Source organism: Oxyura jamaicensis, chromosome 6 (assembly GCF_011077185.1).
Source record: "Oxyura jamaicensis isolate SHBP4307 breed ruddy duck chromosome 6, BPBGC_Ojam_1.0, whole genome shotgun sequence".
NCBI lineage: Eukaryota > Metazoa > Chordata > Aves > Anseriformes > Anatidae > Oxyura > Oxyura jamaicensis.
Window position 1 is genome coordinate 33,163,345 of NC_048898.1, and position 19,471 is coordinate 33,182,815.

Here is a 19,471-nt window from a genome sequence, read left to right on the forward strand (position 1 = left end):
AGGCAGACCAGGCTGCTCCCACTGTTGACTGCCCGCTCTCCCTGCCCGGCCCGGCAGAGCCAGCACGCTGGTTTTACACGGAGCCTCCTGCACAGCTGTTTTGGGGTGGTAAAATAAACTTTTCAGCGAAGTAATAGGGCCAGGTGCCCGGAAGATAATCCCACGGCACCACCTCAGCCCGCTTTCCTCGGCGGGGGCGCTTCCCCAGCGGGGGGGAAGCACGCCCGGAGGAGCCCGGCCGGGCAGCACCGGGCCGGGCAGGGAAGGGAATGACCGGGCGGCACCGACCCCACAGGGCCCCCCCCGGTTCCCCCCCATGCCCGGGGCCGTCCCCGTGTCCCCGGGCGGGCGCCATGCCGCTGGCCCCGCCCGCCCCACATGACTCCGCCGTCGGTAGAAACTTTTCCCGTCCCGCGGTTGGAAAATGGCGGCGTAGAAGCCGGGGCTCTCGCATCCCAGCCCGCTCCGGCTGCCGTCCCCCCCTCCCCGGCTCCGCCATGACCCGCTGGGTCCCCACCAAAAGGGAGGAAAAATACGGCGTAGGTGAGGACCCTCCCCGCCTACCCCCCTCTCCCCCCCCCCCCCCCCCGGCCCCGCGCCCGCCTGTTGCGCCGAGCCCAAGGGGACCGGGCCGGCCTCAGCCCCTGCCCCTGCCCCTGCCCCTGCGTCCCGGGGCCGGGGGCCGGGGGCTGCGGCTCGCCGGGCAGCGAGGGGCCGGGGGTCGGCCCCAGCCCTGCAGCCCCCGGCCCGGTGGGATCAGCCCCTGAGGGCTCGAGGAGTTGGGTTAGCGCCGGGCAGCCCGAGCCGTCCCGACGCGCCGAGTTGCTGCTTTTTGTTCTTTCTCTCTCTTTTTTTTTTTCTTCTTCTTTCCTCGAGCACCGAGCCCTGCGGACCTGAGAGGGTGTAGAGTTACCCCTGCACCGCTGTAGTTATATAGTTGTATCTATATTTTTTTTCTGTGCAGGATGTGCGCCCCGTCCCGCAGCTGGGCGTTGGGTGGGGAGGTGCAGCAGAGCCCCCGCCCTTGGGGTCCGCATCCCCAAAACCGGGCTGTGCGAGGGGAGCGGGCACCCCGATCTGCAGGAAGACCCGGGGGCTTCCCCTGTGTCTGCTACCCGAGGATCCATTTCGTCCGCCCCCCAAAACAGAGGGGAATTGTTCTCAGCTGGAGGCCGAAACGCCTCTCATACGCGGAGCCGAGCTCCAGTGCGTGCTGCCGGGAAGGCCCGTCTTCCTACCAGGGTGTTTCGTTTTCTTGAGAGTGTTTTTTTTAAGGATTGAGGAGAAAAAAAAAACAACTTTATTGGCATGAGTGAGAGCTTTTGTCCTGGGGAAGGAAGCACCAAACCTGGCTGTTCCAGCTGGAAATGCGGACCGGAGCGTTTTCCGCTCGGTTCCTCGGCTCGATTTAGATGCAAAGAGCGATTTTAGTTTATGTGTATACCCACGGCTAAGCCTGGTGTAAACAGCTTGAGCAGGAAAAAGGGAATTTGTGGGCCTGCGTAGAGCCCAAGTGAATTTCAGGGATTAATTTTAAGTTCTGTGTGTACATCCCCAGGAAGCGTAACTCTTAAGTGACAGAAGAGCCCTCGCTGGCCGGTTACGTGGTGTAGGCGCTGCAAATTCGGTGCCAGGGATGCAGAAATGCTGCGGATGGCCGGCGCTCGCTAGGTGCCCTCACACCTGTGTCGTGGAGTGTGCTTGTAGGGTGTTCCTGAAATGCTGCCCTACAGACGGCGTGCGGTGGGGCTGTAAACCGAGTGACACTGGGGGCAAGTGCTCCGGTGGAGGGCTGGCGCCTGGGACCGGCCGAGGCGATGCCAAGGCTCCAGGAGCTGCTTTTGGGATGGTGAGAGAGTAAAGAGGTGTGGAAGCAGCTGGGTGGATCGTCGGTTCGTTTGGGGTGAACTCTGATTATCTTTGGACATCCCATGTGGGAAATTGGATGTGTAGTGAGTGAACTAGTCTTAAATGTAATTAAACAAAACAAAACTATTTTTTCTCCTGGTTTCATAAAGCACGAGATTGTTTTCATGTAGGAAGTGTTCGGAAGCCCTAACCCTTGAAAAGGCTCCGGGTCCTCAGGAAAGAGGAGCTCGGGCTGCGTTTTGTTCGGGTCGGCTGCCCTTGGGAGTTTTGTCGTGGTTTCTGTGACAGCTTTGCCTCTTCTCGGATAGTTTTTTCTTTTTCTTCAAGTTAGTTGAGAAGGATGATCCTTAGTGTCAGTATTTCCCTGATGAACTGCAGGGTGTGAGAGTTGAAAGGAGTTACAAAGAGATTAAATGGGATTTTAAGTTAATTGGACACCAGTTTTCCCTGTTAGGCGTTAAATGTGGGTTTTGGAGAGGATCGCCTCTGTTCTGCATCGCTGAACTTCCCTCTGATGAAGATTAATATTCCGCCTGGTTACGTGTATTTCACACGCCTGCGTGTAGTTAAAATAAAAATGTGCTTCCGTACCCGGAGGGACTTCAGGGATTTTGTTTTTTGGTGAGCTGTGAAACTTGCAGGCTGTGGGGGATCGGTGCAGAATGGGGAATTGGTGAGAAGTTAGGCAGTCCCGGAGCAGGAGCGGTGAGCGCTGTCGAGGTGAGGGGAGCAGTAAAGGAGTTTCCTTCCCACCGATCTGCCCCGGCCGGTGCTGGAGGCTGTCGGGGGCACAGCGTGGTGTGGCAGCGGGACGGGAACATCGCCAGTCCCAAGCGGGGCTGTTCCTGAGCGATGCCGAGCCCTGGTACGTGCGGTGTGTGCGCTTCGCAGAGTGGCAGTCTGCGGGGGGGTGGCTTTTACCTGTGGGGTGTGTTACCGGGGTGCCAATGTGGGATCAGAGAAGTGTGTGTATCCGATAGATGCACGGCACTTTGTGTCGCTTTTCCCTTTTGACCAGCGTGGTCCTGTGCACAGCTAACTTCTCGTAACATCCCAGGGCTTGCTGCCGGAGACGCTCTTGGTGTAAATCGCCGAGGCAGCGGGCGCAAGTGTTCCTTCTCGGCCAGCCTCATCCCGCAGCGTGGAGTTCCCGAACGATGCTGGGTGTCCAGGATAGGCGCGAGCTGAGCGGCCAGCCCTCGAGGAGGAGCGCTGCCGTGCCGGCACGCGCCTTATCTCGGCGGGCAGCCGTGAGCGTGACGCGGCGCCGCTTCCTGAGCGGGTCCGGGGCTCGGTGTGGGGAGGGCTGTGGGTGCAGCGGGGTGCTGGAGTTACGAGGTGCACGTACGGGGAGCCTTCTGGAACAGGGAGACGAACAGCTTCACTGAAGCAGCTTTTCTCCACTCCTGACGCTGTCCATCCTTCACCTTCTCCTTGACGTGTGGCTCTGCTTCGGTTCTCACCCGTGCTTGTGGCTCACCTGGGTGCACTTGGGCTTTCCCCAGGTGGATGGGGCACTGAGATGGCATCTGTAGGTCTCAGTCCTTAGCCAGGACCTCGCGAGCTGCCCAGGTACACAGAATTCGGTATAGGGTTCATGTTGCCACATGTCCTGTTAGAGCAAAACAACAAAAAAACCAACAGCAACACCACCAAACGAACAGGAGAAAACCCAAGCCACAAACAGAAATGATTTGACTGCAAGCACCACCCTTTGGGTACTGGTGTGTTTTCACTTGCTTCTGGTTAGTTCTGGTTGTGTTGTGACCAGGGAATTGGCCTGCCTGGCTTTGAGTGCTTTGAAGCAGGAGGGACATGGCCAGATTTCCAGGTCAGGTTGTTTTAGTGCCTCCTGGAGTTGGGAGGGCTTTTCAAAGGGCATATGCAGAAGTATTTATTATTATTATTATTATTTCTGAGGGAGTGCCGTAAGGAGTTGGTGGATGGAGCGGTGTTACAAAGGTGTGTATGGTGTGCAACCTCAGGTGTGCCCTTGTAATGGCTCTTTGAGAGGGGGGACAGGGATTCGGTAAGAGGAATGCCACTGGAAGCAGAGGAACCCCCACGAGTGAGCGCTGGTTCTTTGTTTCTGCTCTGTGGGGAGGGGCTGAAGCTGCTGAGGACAGATTTCAGGTTTGCACTGAATGCAGTGTTTGCGATCTGCAGCTGGGGCGACTGCTGGCTTACAGGGACTTCTTCCCATCTTCAGCGAGAGCTGCTGATCTCGTGCTTTCATATCCATGCCTTAAAACGGAGGAGGAAAGGATTTCAGGAAGTCAGGGAAGACACATCTTAGTGATACTATTTTGTGAGTGACGTTCGTAAAGGCGGTCAGGGGTAGGTACCTGTGCACGGTGGGTTTGTCACAGCAGTGCTGCGCTGTGACCTCCAAAAGCAGTGGAAGAAACATGCGTATACGTGGCATTTGCTGGTGTATTTATCGGCGTGTTGCTATTTCGAGGAAGCACGTGCAGAACCAGTCTCCAAGAGACAACATACCCCGCTGCGTGCCCAGCCTGGGGCTTGCGCGTGATACTGCACCGTGCCTTCAAGTTCCCCGCCTGCTGGGGCCCTGTCGCGGGGCTGGGAAGGGACCCTCCAGATCTCCCTGTCCTGCCAAGTCCCACCACTAAGCCGTGGCACCACGTCCACGCGTGCTTGCTCCAGGGCCTCCTTACAGCAGTCTTGAGCTTCAGCTGGTTGTCGTTATTACTCACCATTTGTGTGTTTCAGAGTTGCCAGTGAAAAATCTGTAGGGTTTGCAGTGGGAACAGTCAATGTGTCCTTTTACAGGGGCACTAAACCACCAGCTCCGCTCTTAATTAACGCTCTCGCTCCTAGAAGGAAAAGGGAAGAGGGAATTCTTGCACGCTTTACGTCGTCCTGTGTCACTCCACGCTTGTGTACAAGGCCCTGATTGATGAAGGGTTTTGGGTTGGTGTTAATTCAGGGCAAAAACCATCCCTGAATTTCAAGTAGTGCCTTAATGGTGGCTGTAGTCCTCCTGTTTGGCCGTTCCTTGCCATACATGTTAGATTTAGGCACACTGACACAATCCAGGTTTTGCCGTACTTGGCCCAGCTTTCTTGGTACTTACCGGTGTGAAATAACCGCATCTTCTTTGTACGTAGGCAAAACTTTGAGGAAAGGGGGAAGTAAACAGAATGCAATTTGAAGCCAGGACAACATCGCCAGGAAGTCTTTCTTCCAGCCTGCAAGCACAGGGAGAAGCAGTTTTTGGAAATATTTGCGTTTCTGGAGTTTGGCCAGTGTTGGCTGTGGCCCACCTGCAGGATGCCTCCTTCTAATCCTTTCCGAGCCCACCAGGACTGAAATCCAATCCATCTTGTTAAATACCTGACGATGCGCCTCGCTTCAGATAGATGGCTGAACGCCGACCTAGATGGACGAATCGAAGCTCAAACGAGGAGCTCGTGCTAATCCAGTTTGGAAGTGTTTACCGTATTAACCACGTCAGGCTCCTGCCTCCTCTCCTACTCACTGCACCTCAGAAGCTCTCCCAAAGCAGCCGGGGGCGGCTAATCTCAGCCCCCCGAAATGCATCTGCTCCTCGTGGAGGTCTTCCCGCTGCCCTGCCGGCCACCGATCTCTACCTGGAAGATGAGCCTCTCTTTTCTGCAGGCTCGGAAGCACAGTAATTCCATTTGCTTGCTCGTGGTAGGTCCCAGAGCTATTCTAAGAAGAGTCATTTTTTTTTTTTTGAATAACGTTTTAATGAATTCCTTAATGAGTTACTGGAGTTTTCGTCCTTTAGCTCGGAGGAAAATAGGAATTGTGCTCTATCGAAACCAAAAATGCAAATTAATTTTATGACGAATTAATCGCTGTTGAGCTTGAAGACTTCCCCAAGCAGCGAGCAGTTTCAGGAGCGCCGGGGACGTGCGGGTGCGGCGCTAGCAGCGGTGAGGAGCAATGTCCTCCCTGGGAGGAGCCGTGCTGCTCGAGGTGGTGAACTCCTCGCCCTGTGACAGCAGAGCTGCGTGGAGGCCCGGCTCCCAAACCTCTTGGGAAAGGGGCACCTTTGAGTAAAGGTTGGTGCTCGGCGTTTGGAGAGCGTTCAGACCACGAAATGCGGAGACCCGGCGCTGCCGTGCACCTGAGAGGCTGCTAAAGCATGGAAATGCCTCCTGGAAGCTCGTGTGTGCTCTGCCTGTGTCTTCCTTTCCCTCCAGACAAAGCACGGAAGTCCCGGCACTGCTGGATTTGAAGCCGGACGTCACGGAGCTGCGTGTGCTCAGGGAGGGAGGAAGCTGGTGCTGGACGAGGAGCTGACGCTGCCGGATCCTCCCTAACCGAGCTGGTGTTGCTGGGGGAGGCTTTCTGTAATCTCGCCGTGTGGAGCAAAAAGAGATGATGGAAGAAATAAAACGGCTGTTGCTGGTGGCGCTCGAAACGCCTTGGGGAGGCTGAAGGGAGTGGAAGGGAGCAGGGGCGCGGGGCGATGGAAGCCCCGTTGGTACCTGTGTCTAGCAGCGTGCCTGCCTGCCAGCTGCTGCTTTAGCCTTTAACGTCGCCACAGCCCTACCCGCCGCTCTGCGGGAGAAATGCTGGCAGCAGGGAGCGCTTCAGCGAACGTAGCTGGGTGCTTTGCTCGGGGAATTGAGTTACCCCTGCTTTTGGCACGGCACACAAGCGGCTTTTTTTGCAGCTGGTAGGGCACCAGGTCTTCTGCAGGGCACCTCTGAGCAGGAAACGTCTCAGCGCCGAGCCCGGTGGAAGGGGCTGCTGATAGAGGAGCTTCCAAGCCCCGACACAGAAGGTGAACGATTTAAAAGGCCGAGTGCATTCAGAGATCTGCTCTGTGTATGAGCCCGGTGAACACGTCGTGGTCCCCGGAACGGCTGCAGGTTCTCGAGGCGCTTCCTCGAATGCCTTCCAAGCACTGTCCGCCCGTGGCGAGGTTGCTTTGTGATTTTATTAAGTAGAAATATGGCAGAGGGCGTCACTGTGGGTCGGAAGAGTCGCAGATAAGGGTGTGTGGGAACTGTCAGACTTTCTCTTGCCTAAATCTTAGGCTGCTGTCCCAAGATAAGAGATTGGACAAGTTCCTCCTGTTGGTTTCTTTGCTTTTTCCTCCCAATCTGTGGCCACGTGGGAGGCTGCCTGACACAGAACAGCAAAGTCTTGGGCTCGCTCGTAGCTCCAAACCAAAGCCGGCCGTGCGGGGCGCTCCGAGGTGGTGCTGCCTGGTGCCTGCCCTTCGACCCGGCTGGGTGCCTCGGTGCTGTGCCCAGGACAGCCCCTGCCTCAATTCAGCTAAGCAGGATTGTGGCGCAAAGCTGCTTGCACCTACACGTGAGAACCTTCTTGTTTCCTGATTTGTATGTCTTTTTATTTTAGTTTTTCCTTACCCACAACTACCCCCGGCTTCCCACAGGCACTGGGCGCGTTGCTGCCCGGCTGGCATTCCTCCCTGCCACCCAGCGGTGTCACCCCGTGTGCTGGGGGAGAGGGGCTTTGTCTTGGGATATTTACACCTGGGGAAGATGGAAAATACATGAGAGCTGCTCGCTTTTCTTCCAGGAACCAACTTTAAGCCCTCCGTAACTGTACATGGAGGCTGAATCGTTATGGCAGCAGAGTGCCTGTGCACTAAATGCGCTCATTCACCTCCCACTGGTCCTGCCTGCCTCTTTCGTGCCTACCAGGGTTTTTTAATCATGATTTCTTGATGGTGGTCATCTCCCCGTGGGTCCTGGGGCTGCTGTGACCAAGAGTGGAGCAGTCTCGTGAAGTTCCCAACACAAAGACTAAGTGGCGTAACTAAAACAACCACGTTACCGGGAGCATCATCAGTAACTTGGTTTAAAGTTGGGGGGAAGCTTTGTTTTTTAGTTTATCCAAGTTTAGGCTTGGAGCTATTCAGACTTGCACCCCAAATAAGAGATACTCTGCGTGTCTTTAGCATGGCAGACTCAGGCTCAGCCCGTGAGAGATGCTGCCACCTCGGTGTGACTTTGCTCAAGTGGCTTCTGCAACTTCTGTGCCTCTCCTGATGGCTCTCACCAGCTGGCAGGCAGAAGGAAGACCTCCTGCTCGCTGCCTTCCCAGGCGATGGGCAGCAGCAAGCCGAAGAGCAACGAAGAGTTCCTGCAAGCCTGGGCTTTGCCAGCACTGCCAGGGCTGCGAGCAGCAGGGGAAGAGCCTTCTCCCAGAGTTTTCAGTGTCTGAGATGTTCTGGTGTGGGCAGGGCCATTCGTGCCCTGCAGCCCCGTGGCTGGAGATGAGCGTTGTGGCGCAGAGGTATGCCTTAGGCAGTAGTTTCCACGGCGTGTGACTCAAAGGGGGAAAAGCAGCATCCGGGGGTTTGGTGGGGAGCCAACTCTTCTTTTGGTATTTAATGCTGCATTTGGCTTATTTGTTGGCTTTATACGTTTCACTGTAACTAAGGATCTACAGGGATTAAAAAAAAATGGAGATATTTCTCCGGCTAAGGGCACATCTGCAGTTCCTTTAGACTGGCTGGCTTCAGTGCTGATCATCGCTGCCCTAAGGAGCACAGGGACCGATAAAGCTCTGGACAGGTCAGGGAGAATCCCCTGCCGCTTGCTGAGGTGGGGATCTTGGCACTCTTTGGTCTCTCCTGAGACATGCAGGTGGGGTAACACGTGCGGGTCTTGGTGTGAGGGTGACAAATCCCCGGTTAAAGCAGCATCTCCCCGCAGCATGCCCGGAGCAGCGCTCACCGGTTTTTTGGTCGTGGGGTCAGCGTCCCATGCTGTTCTGCAGCCTCCTAACACAGAGGAGTGTCTTGTTGGCAAGGTTTGGGGAGGAAAAAAAAATCCAGGAGAAGCAAGTGAGTTTTCGAGGAGTGCCCGAAGTGATTTGTGTCGAGTACTGGGTGCTGAGTCTTATTCTTAGAGGGAAAACAAAAGGCGGTTGTTTGGCCGTAGCCGGATGAGCACATCCTAAACCAGCTAGGAGAATGGCTCGCTTGTGACACTGTTTACATTTTTAGGAGTTTTTGTGGTTCAGCTGGTGTTTGAGTTTCCAGCTGAAAGTATTCCTGAAGTGATGCACTAGCAGATTTTTATCAATACCTTGCCCTAAGAGGCCCCTGTTTATTCACGGACCCGTTGAAGTCAGAGTTCTGGCAGCTCAGGCTGGGGACGTGCTCGAGCAGATGCGGAAAGCACCCGGGGAGCTACCACCAGAGCCACCTGCAGCTTCAGCACGACGGGGAGCGTGTTCGTGGCTCCTGCCCACCGCCGGGACCTCCCCAGCACTGGGGTGACTGGTAAGCTTCCAGGCCAGGCGTGCTGCCCGCTGTACGCAGCGCACCGAGCTGGGGCTGCTCGTGCAGCAAGATGCAACCTCTAGGTCAGGAGAGGGGAACGACGGATTTGTGACGGATTATCAGGGACAGTGACTTGAACTCCCCTGGCGAGGGTTGTAGAGCAGCCAGGTGAGCTCGCCCTGCCGTTACGTGTTGCGGAGGTAAGTTCAGGTTCCTGCTGAGCGGCAAGGTGAGGAGTTGAACTTGCATGGGCACATCTTGCATTGTTCCCCTTCTTTGTTTTTCCTCAATTCCAGGAGGTTTGTATGTTTGATTTACGGAGAGAGGAAAAAGTGAGCCTATTCTTTAAAACCCAGAAACACCCTATCAGTTAGGTTTTTCTTCTCCCTATTTCTTCCAGCACGAGCACTCATTAGCGTGAGTTAAAAGGCTGGTCCCTGGGCAGCGCGGAGCTTGTGTGGCTGCGCAGAATCCCCCCGTGGCAGCACCGAGAGGAAGCACGTTGCCAGCAAACCGGGCTGGCCCGGACAGCCTGGCCCCGAAGCGCCGAGTGAATCAGACAGTGACTCTTTGTTCAGGTTGGCTGCCAAGCCAATTCTCTTGCTAGCCTGAAAGCTGCCCGAGTCATGTGGTTTCTTCTTGGTTCAGAGACAAACAATTTTTCCCTGTTTTTTGCAAAATGCCGCTCTTATCTTGTAATGTATTCAGTGCTGGTTGACCAGCACCCGTGGCTGCGCTTCCACATTAATTCCTGGGTAAGATACAACTCCGGGAAAACACCGCGTTGCCTCTTTCTGCCATAGCCTAGCTGTTGGGGAAAAGAAAAAGTGTTGGTGGATCAAACTGCAGCTCTTAGCAGGTAATTCTTCTCTCTGGCTGTTATTTCTGAGAAAGCAGAACAAGTTCCTCGGGGATTATTTGGCTGCGGATCCGTGCTCTTTCTCTGTACTTGCTGCTGGAGACAGCTTGAAGGACCGGGAGACAAATAAGGTGATGGCAAGCACAAACAAATTGAGTGAGGTTTGATGTGTACAAGCTCCCAATGCCTTCTCCTCTCCTTCCCACTCTATAAACTTCCCTGAGAAAGCAATGTAGGAATCTCGATTTTGTTGTTTCCTGGTAGAAATACTGAGGAGGAAGAACAGTAGGAAATGAAGCCTCCTTCCCATCAGCTCATTTTCGCCTTGCTTGAGGCTTTCTGCTCTGCATCATCAGCTCTGTGTTGCGGTGAATGGTGTCTTGCAGGGGCTATTTTTTCGCTAACTATTTCCACAGCAGCGCGATAGCGATTTCATTGTGTTGAACTTGATTTTTATAGTCCATTGAAATGACTATTAAAATATAGCTGTGACACAGAGCTCGCTGCTGTCTAAATGCTTAGGAGAAGCCACCCTCTTCACGAACATACGCTTGGTGTGACCTGCTGCAGTGCTAAGGGGAAGAGCCTGAAGGAATGGGGCTGGTGCCTCGGGCACCTTCAGGTGGGGCTGCAGGGAGCATGGCGTGGGTTGTTTTTGGCAGAATCCTCACGCGGGGAGAGCTGGGCTTTGTTCTTGCGGGGTTTGGGGTGGCAGCAGTGATCTCTGCGGGTGGGGAGCTGCCGCCCTGCCTCCTTAGGTCCCCCACCTCCCGTGCCGCTGCAGCCCAATTAAACAGCCTCACGTTGACTCATCGCTGGCTCGTCCGCGCTTGGTCCCGTGCCAGCAGTGACCGTAAGCTGAGCTACTTCCTCCTCCCAGCCCGTGCTTAACTCTCCCTGCTTTCTCGTGCCCAGCAGCTACTTCAACACACCTTATGCACAGCAGTGTCGAAGTGCAGGGAATTCCAGGGAACGTCAGAACTCGCTGTGTGACTCTGTGCTTGCAGATGACAGATGCCAAGACATCTGCCTCTTGATCATGTTTCCTGTTTGTCTACGTTGGCATCTTGCTCTTCTGCAAACACGTCTTAAGAGCTTGGGTGGCGTGAGTGCTTCTTGCATGTGATGATTTTATTTAGTGGACTTAATATTAAAAATTGATCTGAATGTTCTTGATCGTGCTTCTGGTTACCTCTGCGTTATGGCCCATCATTAATGCCATGAGAGCCGATAACCATCTCTCTTTTTAGTATTTTGAATATGAGTCAAGTATCAGGAAGGAGGAGGGAGAAGGCTGGTAAGCGTTGGCGTCTTCAACTCCCTAAAATAAGGCATTTGTCTTCAAAAATGAGAGTAGCAAAACCAAGAACTTGCAAGAATAGACCCAAAATTCTTATTTTTTTTTTTTTTAAGACAGAAAGAAGTGAGTTATTCTCTCCTATGTGATCTCTGCCTGAAGGATACAGCCACGGGGTGGTTATGCTTCTGGAACGAAAAATTGTTTCAGTATTTTTTTTTTCTGGCATTACAAAGGCTCCCCAGTTTACCAAGCCATGCTAGGTAGCAATAAGGACCAGATGTGCTGCAGAACGTCTCGCTCCCCTGTTGCAGAACCCGAGGTGTTCAGTGATGCTGCCAGAGCCTTGGGTGGCCCTCGGCTTCCTGCAGCCCGTGCTCAGCCGACAGCCGCTGCTGCACCTGGGCTTGGGTTCTCCCCTGCAGACAGAGCGAATTCCTCCGCAAGTCAGCGAGTTCGTGCTGCTGAGGTGTGGCAAGGTGGCTGCAGTGTGGGGCGTTTTATAATGAACAAACCGTGTACAAAATATTTGGGAGTGCTGGACTTTGTCAGATGCATCTGGACCACGAAAGCGGTGGAAGTTGGGGCCTCCCAGTGCAAGCCAGATGTCCGAGTGTGGAAACAGGGGAAGGCACAGCGTGCGTGGTGTAAATAAACAGCAGGACTTGAATCAGCTGGCTTTATCTTTCCTCTTGAGTGTTTTGTGTCTGAAATTGAGAAGGAAGGCAGGCAGGCTGTCTTTGCAGGGATCTCTGTTCAAGCAGTCCCAGGATGCAGGGTTGGGATTCTCTAAAACTTGCAGATTTTCCTCACGGCTTCACAGTGGAGAGACATTGCTGGAGTTGCTTGGGAATACAGCTTCCAGCTGCGCTGGGGCGGCTTTCGGTAATTCACTGCTCAGGTGGGCGAGGGGGAACAGGAACAGGCTCCTTTTTGTAAGGGAAAAGGAGAGAATGGGTCCTCATCTGCTTACACCTGCTGGAGTTAGTGTAGTTCTGCTGCAAGATACCTGTGATAAGGCAGTCGGTGAGTTCGGTGAGATTCAGTGCGCTTCTGGGGAGGAGGAACTGCCAGCTGTTGGTCTTCATGAGCTCGGTGATGGCCTTCCAAGCTTAAAGAGTTTCTTCAGACGTCGGTGTTTACAAAATTCATCTCCTGTGAATGACAAACTGAAATCCTGAGAAAGAACCGTGAACCCAGCTTGGTGAGGCTGCAACGACAGCCTACAGGGTGACTTCAGTAACGGGGGAAGACCTGCCCCTGGTTAATGTCCATAGGATGAGCTTGTCCTGAACAAAGCGTAGCTGCAAGTCCTGGTTTGTAACGTCGTGGGGGTTTTCTTTCCTCATTAGCCTCAGCTGTAAAAATGGGAAACTGGTTAGGGTACGTACCAAGGGAGTAAAGAATCTCCATAATACTGAAAATACTTTCTTTTAGAGAAAATTGAGGAAAACCTTCAGGGTTCTTATTTTGTCAGTACTAAAAGATTTACAGGAGACTTCACTTCTTTCTCTAGTTCCAATGTACTTTCAGGGGAAAAGCATCATTATTTTTTTTTTTGGGGGGGGGGGGGGAGGGATTTTTTTAAAGGGTATTAAATAAAGCTGATGATATGTCAGTGGCAGTTTGCTTTCCTTCCCAAGTGTGAAATGGTTAATACAACCTTCAATGTGAAATAATTCCAGGGCACAGTAACATTTTTATGGTATCTTGGATATCTCTGCTCTCGTAGAGAGAAAAGCTTTCTCAGGCTTTTGCCTTTGTTTGCTTCTTACCTTTCCTCCTCCATCACCTCTCTTTCATTCTTCTAGTGTCGCTCTCCTCGCTTTTCTAATGCGCGCAGATTAATGAGTGCAGTTCTTCAGAGGTGTTTGTTTCCTATTCTTTAATAGTAAATGGGTTTTTAGTGCAATTACTGTAATGCCCTATTCGTTGTTCCTTTCTTTATCAACTCGCAGCGCTGAAAAATTGCTCTTTCAATGCCCGCACTAATCCTTTGCTTTTGGCATTTCAGTACTGTTGTGTAGGCCTGCTTTGTTGTCGCGCTGGAAGGAGGAGGACGGGGAAGGCAGCAATTTGTACCAGGAGAGCTGTGCGGTCTGTGCACTGAGAGCTCGGCCGAGGAGGAGGAGATTTGCGGTGCTGAGACGCAGAACGGCGCCCGTTATCCTCCTCAGTATGAGCAAGAGCTGGCTTCGGGATGGTTTTTGTGACTTTATGTTCTTCTTGCTTACTCTTTTTGTGCATCCTTTCCTCATTCACCATCGGCATGCCCTCTGAAGTCGAGGTGCTTTCCCTGTCACTGTAGGCTCTGTCTGAAAGCCAGCACAGGCATGCCTGTGATGGGGTTGGTGAGGAAATGTGCTCCATAGGTATGGTCCTGCAAATACAGCAGGCCCCCACAGCTGTAGGTGAGACCAGTCATAGCTAACGATCCTTAGGACTGGAAAAGAAAGCTCTTTAGTTCTTTGTCTACAAGTCTGAGAAAATGTCATCCTCTTTACACTCTAATCTTATAAATGTAACTAGAGTAAGTGGTCAGATAGAGGTGTCTGGGAGGTACGCAGCTCGTGCCAGAGGCATCACACTTAACACTCCCTTCATCTTGTTAAAGGTCTTCTCCACGGAGAGCTGCCCTCCTCTCCTTGCTCACCTACAGCCAGCTGTCACCAGCAGGGCTACAAGGACCCCATCGATGCCACGTATCATCCCCGAGCTGTGGGAGGTGGCACGGGGTCCCCAGAGCTTGAGCTGGTTCAGTGCTGCCTCTGGGGAACAGCAGCAGGGTCTGCGGCTCAAAGCAGCCTTCGTGTGCTCCTGTTACTTATGGTATCTCTTGTGCATGGCTGCTTACATTTTCTCTGATGTTAACCTACCTCTTCAGGAGAAAATAGATTGTAAATAAAATTATTCTAGATGATAAGGAGCGGGAGTACCTAGTTGCAATACAAAGGAGATTCTTTGATCGTGCCAGTTCAGTCTGTGTGGGGAAGAGGAGCATCGGGATGCTGTATTAGACCGTGGTAACTGGGAGATTGACTTGCACTGCCTAGGTCTTAGCCACGCATCTTTTGGTGCTTAAGTAGCCATGTTCCTTGCTTGTGAATTGTAGCAAAGACTTTTCAGAAGCTATGTTATCGGCTATGTAACTCGTTTTCCAAAACACTGAGCCTTGATCCGTAATTCAAGCACAATGGGCCGGCCTGAAGTTAGATGGTGCAAATATTTCTAATGCTTCATTTAGCTTAGAACTCCTGAAGCTGAAAATCTGTCGTGCTCAGAACTGGATTTTCCAAATTAAGCAAAGTTTTTAATTTTTTTTTTTAAAAGCAAGTTGTACTTCATGCACTTCATGTTTTAAATGGTGACTCAGTGTACAGGCATATGCATGCAGGTTGCATGCTTTATTCCTCCAATTTTTGTCTTTTCCCTTAATTAAAGCATTGTTGTTTGCTCCATTCAAACATTCGACCTGTCATAACACCTTTTGATGTCAGACTGCATAAAAATTCACCCTGGAGGGGGTTAGCTGCTGGCTTGCATGGGAGCACGCGGGGTAGTTCAGGCCTTGGTTCATAATCACAGGGGTGAAATGCACTTTAGAGTTACTTGGGTTGTTTGCTTCATCATCTATCAGTGCTGCTGCATGTTGAAAATTTGACTTTGTTGTAGACATTTTTCACGTTGGGGTGTGTGTGTGTGTGTGTTTTTTAATAAGCCTTTCCTCCATGGCCACTGCTCGCCCAGCTGAGGTCAGTGGGAGCTGTCGTGGGTAGTAATTACCACTTGATGGCTGTTTGTCATCTTCAGTCAAAAGAAGTGGTCATTACAGTGAAGTTCACATTACGTGACCCTCCTCGCCGTGACAGACAGCGGTTAGCACTCGTGGGTATAAATTTTAATGTCTTTTATTCATAGCTGCCTTTGATCCTTAATGCTATTCAGCTTAAATGCTTGAGAAATGGTTAGCTGAAGTGTGAATTCAGTACTAAACTGTTTTTAATCTGTCAGGGTGTGAATTTTTCCTGACTTGGGTGCCTGGTACTAGGCAGCAAGATTACTCTCAGGGTCCTGAAGGCGAAGGCCTCGGACAGGTTCGTTTCTGCACATGCTGAGCATCCACCGGTTCTGTTGACTCTGGTGACAGCTGGGACATCCAAGAAAGCTAAGTAAAGCCCAGGAGCCTGGATTTAGGTGTTGAGCTTTAACCATTCAAGGTTGGAAGATCTCATACCGACTTTGTCTTTCTGGAGCTCACAAAACCTGAGCTGAAAAAGTTCCCCACGAGTGGGATCAAACAGCCTGTCCCCTGTGCCGCTGTTCGGGAGGTGTGCCGTGCTGTCGTTGTTGTTAATGTTCCTCTGCTCAGAACAGTTCAAAATGTTAATTTTGGTTCATGTTTTCTCACAGAATGCTCTTCTGCCATGGAATAGCAATTACGGCTTTGAAATACTGCTCCAGATACCTGGCAGCGAGGATTTATCTCTTTGTAATAATGAAGAAGTTAATAATAACAAAAAAAAAATGGAAACAGGAATAGCTAGCTGAGCTTGTTTTGATGTCAATAAAACTATCACTTTCTAAAACCTTCATTAAATACTGTTCCTATGAGTCCTGCAATCCGCTTGATCTTTTTACCTTAGTGTCCTTCCCTGTGTTCTTTAGGATCCTGTGCTGTATTCTCTGTTTCTCTTTTGTATTTGTTGCTTTTTCCTATCTTTCTCGATTCATATACTTTTCAATTTTGTGCTCAGATGTATTTACTTATTTCTGAACTCCAGCAAGAGGAATACAACTCAGAAAAGGACCAACGAAGCGTGTCGTGTATTCATTATTGTTAACACCGTAGGCTGGAGTTTGATAAATTCTGGCAAATGACAAATCGCTGGAGGCTGAGCGGGAAGCTGGGGCCAGGCCTGGCCTCATGCTGCGATGAGGCCTCACGGGCCCTCCTGGCTGTGCCCTGCTCGTGCACTCGGGGCTAAACTGATTATCGGATTTGAGATGAAGAAAGCGTTTTTCACCAGTTACCAATTTTTGTAGGTGGAACTTCAGGGGCTGACCCTCCTGGGGCAGGCCTGGCCTGCTCCTTGGGCTTGCTTGGGGGCTGGAGGGCATTGCTGTGAGCGGGGATGCGCCTGGGGCTGGTGGCACCTCGCTGTGTAAGCGTGCCTTTTGGCCTCGTGCTGTAGGTTTTCAGCTGGAGGCTTTTTTGGAAGCGCTTTGTGACCTGTAATGAGCACAGCACACGTAGCTGGTGTCCTGTGAACTCTGCTGGGCTAAAGAGCTGCGAAGATTTCCTGCGGGTGGGGAGGCTGCTCTCAGTTACACATAAAACATCCCAGAGAGTACCTGGAGCACCTGATCTGCGCGCAGATCGTGTCACTGAAAACTGATGTGGAAACTAAAGAAGGAATTGGTTGGCTGGGGGATGGCAGAAAGCTTTGAGGTAACTTGGTATGACCCAATGCCAGTACTGCGATGTGATGGGGGTGGCTGGCCGCTCCCACCAGTGCCACGGATCGATGGGGCTGCCCCTAGCACCGGGGATTTCTGAAATCACGGAGTCCCAGAATGGGTCATGGCGTTTTTAAATACAGTATTCATGCAGTAACTTTATGAAGCGATTGAGAAATCATTCTTCGATACAGCGGTGTAAACTGGGGTGTTCTGAAGACGTTTTATAGGTTTGCTGTGTGCTGAGCAGTCATGGCAAGACAGTGCGGGTTATTGTAGAACTGCATCAGATTGACACAAAGTGCTGGAAACAGACAAGTCCAACGAGAAATTAATTGAATGTATTGTTATGGAGAAACAAAGCTTTATAAATAGATTGAGAGACTATCTTTGAAAAGTGGATGTGTGGCTTTTTAGACTTGCTCTCAAGAGGAGATATTAGTGATGCGAAGAACTTGACCAAACGTGGCCGAAGCTGTACGTAAAGATTGAACATGGCAATAATGCATCATAAAATCATTAGTGTGGAGAAATAAACATCTTGAAAGCTGTGTTGTCTTGCATGTGCTAATAGCAGTGTTTTCTCTGTCCAGCCCTTTATAACTATGATGCCAGGGGACCAGATGAACTTTCCCTACAGATCGGCGACACTGTGCACATACTAGAAACATATGAAGGTAAGCCTGCAAAGTTTGCACTTAAAAACCATTGCTCTTACAATTTCATTGCTTTTCTGCTTGTGACTTTATCATCCCATATTATCAGGTGATGAATTGCTTGCTTTCTTGCTAAAGGACAAAACACATTATTTTTAATGAGCCCAGAATTAACCAATGCTAGATGTGAATGAAGAAGCGTGTGGTCGATACCTGGTGAATACCCTTTTTTTTTTCTATGAAAGATGGATGTTCTCACAGCTTTATTTGTATGGATCGATTTTAGTATCTATCCTACGTTTAGAGAAATGATAGATGTTTTTGGGATACCCTTGGGTAATGCAAAGGAGCCTGCTGCTAAAAGAAGTTTAATCTGAATTTGAAAGTCACCCGGGTCCTAAATTATTTACGTCTCTCTTATGATGGATACATGTGTTACAGTGCCACAGACTGACTTCAGGCTTTTCATATGCTTTGCTTGTTTTGATATTAAAGCTGCAGAAGCATTACATTTACCAAAATCTTTCCTCCTTGATCCATATAAAAGGGAATGTGAATGCTGAGTTTGATAATCACCAGAATGTGAAAATTGTCATAACACTTTTCTGCTTTTGCTTGATCCAGTAGTGAGCCAAGTAAAGTACAGCTCTTTCATTATATTTTTGACTTTAAGGCATGCTGCAGCTTGGAAAGGTACAGGTAGCACTTAACTAAACTGTCTGCCTTGAAAATACTGTAACAATTCTTGTCTTGTGCAAGTATGAGTTGCTTTAATGTATTGAATGCAACTTCTTTGATTTGGTGACACTGATCTCTGGGTACGTCTGTGTGATAAATTTGTTTTAAATATTGGCTTAATTTTTTTTTTTTATTTTTTATTGTTACATTTACTAAACTGATGTTATTTCAACCGAACTAACAAGCTTTATTCATTACTATGTGCAAATATAAATTTTCTTGCTGCTCTTTGGTTGGCATTTCCTTACAGGGTTCAGCTTGTCGCTGCAATGGCACGTTTGACTATGCAAAGTAATCTTGCCATCATCTGATATTATGTGATTTAATAATCATCTTTTAATGCAAAAAAAGTAAATGCAAATGGAATTATTTAAATATTATACAGCTTTGAATTTTTATATATAAATAAATGGGTTTATTTGATGAATGTGGGAGAAACTTTGAATCGCGAATAGCGTATGTGAACCCATGGCTGCTGCTAACTTAATGGGATGGTGGGGATGACTCGTTTTTTCCCTTAGACATTAATAACAGAAAGACCTCTGTGGTCTCAGCTCATGGTTGTTTGGCTTTGGGCACATGGGATGAGTTTACGTTGAAAGAAATGCAAATAAATTAATGTTCTTCCAAACGTTTTATACAACAGTTACTCATTACTTACCTGCTGTGTTGGGAAACGAGGTGCTGTAATCGTTACCTCTCCCCACAGAGCTGTCATTATCAGGTAATTATTTGAGCTTTTGATCTCCAGGTTCCTCTCCCCACAATTTGTGCAGCTTGCCCTGAAGGTGTCTTGGTGGCTGCAGCTGCCTGGTGCCCCGGTGGGCTGTGGGGGCCCCCTGTCACCGAGCCCTTTGGGTCAGGGGATGTCTGCGTCCCCTGGGGCTTGTAGTTGGCTGCTTCTCTGAATCCTCTTTGCCGCAATGAACTGCTGATTGTAAATCTTACCCCGGCTGGTCCTCTCTCTGCAGACAGAAGGGCTGAGAAGATGAGGGCTGGGTCTCCTGGGCGATGTCTAGGGCTTCTGCAGGATCCCAGTGGGACAGGTTGCTAGCAGGAACGTGGCTGATACCTCCTTAAAATGCTGCTTAGAGGACTAGATGATCTTCAGACGTCCCTTTCAACCTCGGCCATTCTGAGGTTCTGTGATCAATGTGAAAATGTAGAGCTTTGGAATTTGTTACCGAAACGCTTTCATCTTTTAAAATTTAATCAAAGAAAACATCTTTCTCTGAAATGCAGAAGCGGTTTGTACAAATATTTTAATGTGCTGATTCTGCAAAGCTCGAGGCTTGTTGCAGACAGCCCGGATTTTTATCAATGTTAAGATATTGGTA

The 19,471-nt window shown here is 50.5% G+C and overlaps 1 protein-coding gene across 3 annotated transcripts in view; it reads left to right on the forward strand.

Annotated features, from left to right (window-relative positions):
- Positions 1-262: 262 nt before the first annotated feature.
- The window catches only part of DOCK1 (dedicator of cytokinesis 1), a 271,261-nt gene continuing 252,052 nt past the window's right edge, over positions 263-19,471 (forward strand). For all 3 annotated transcript variants that reach the window (XM_035329518.1, XM_035329519.1, XM_035329521.1), the window contains exons 1-2: positions 263-543; positions 17,334-17,417. In XM_035329518.1, the coding sequence (XP_035185409.1) occupies positions 270-543; positions 17,334-17,417 (358 nt within the window). In that variant the 5' untranslated portion in view covers positions 263-269. The remainder of the gene's footprint in view (positions 544-17,333; positions 17,418-19,471) is intronic.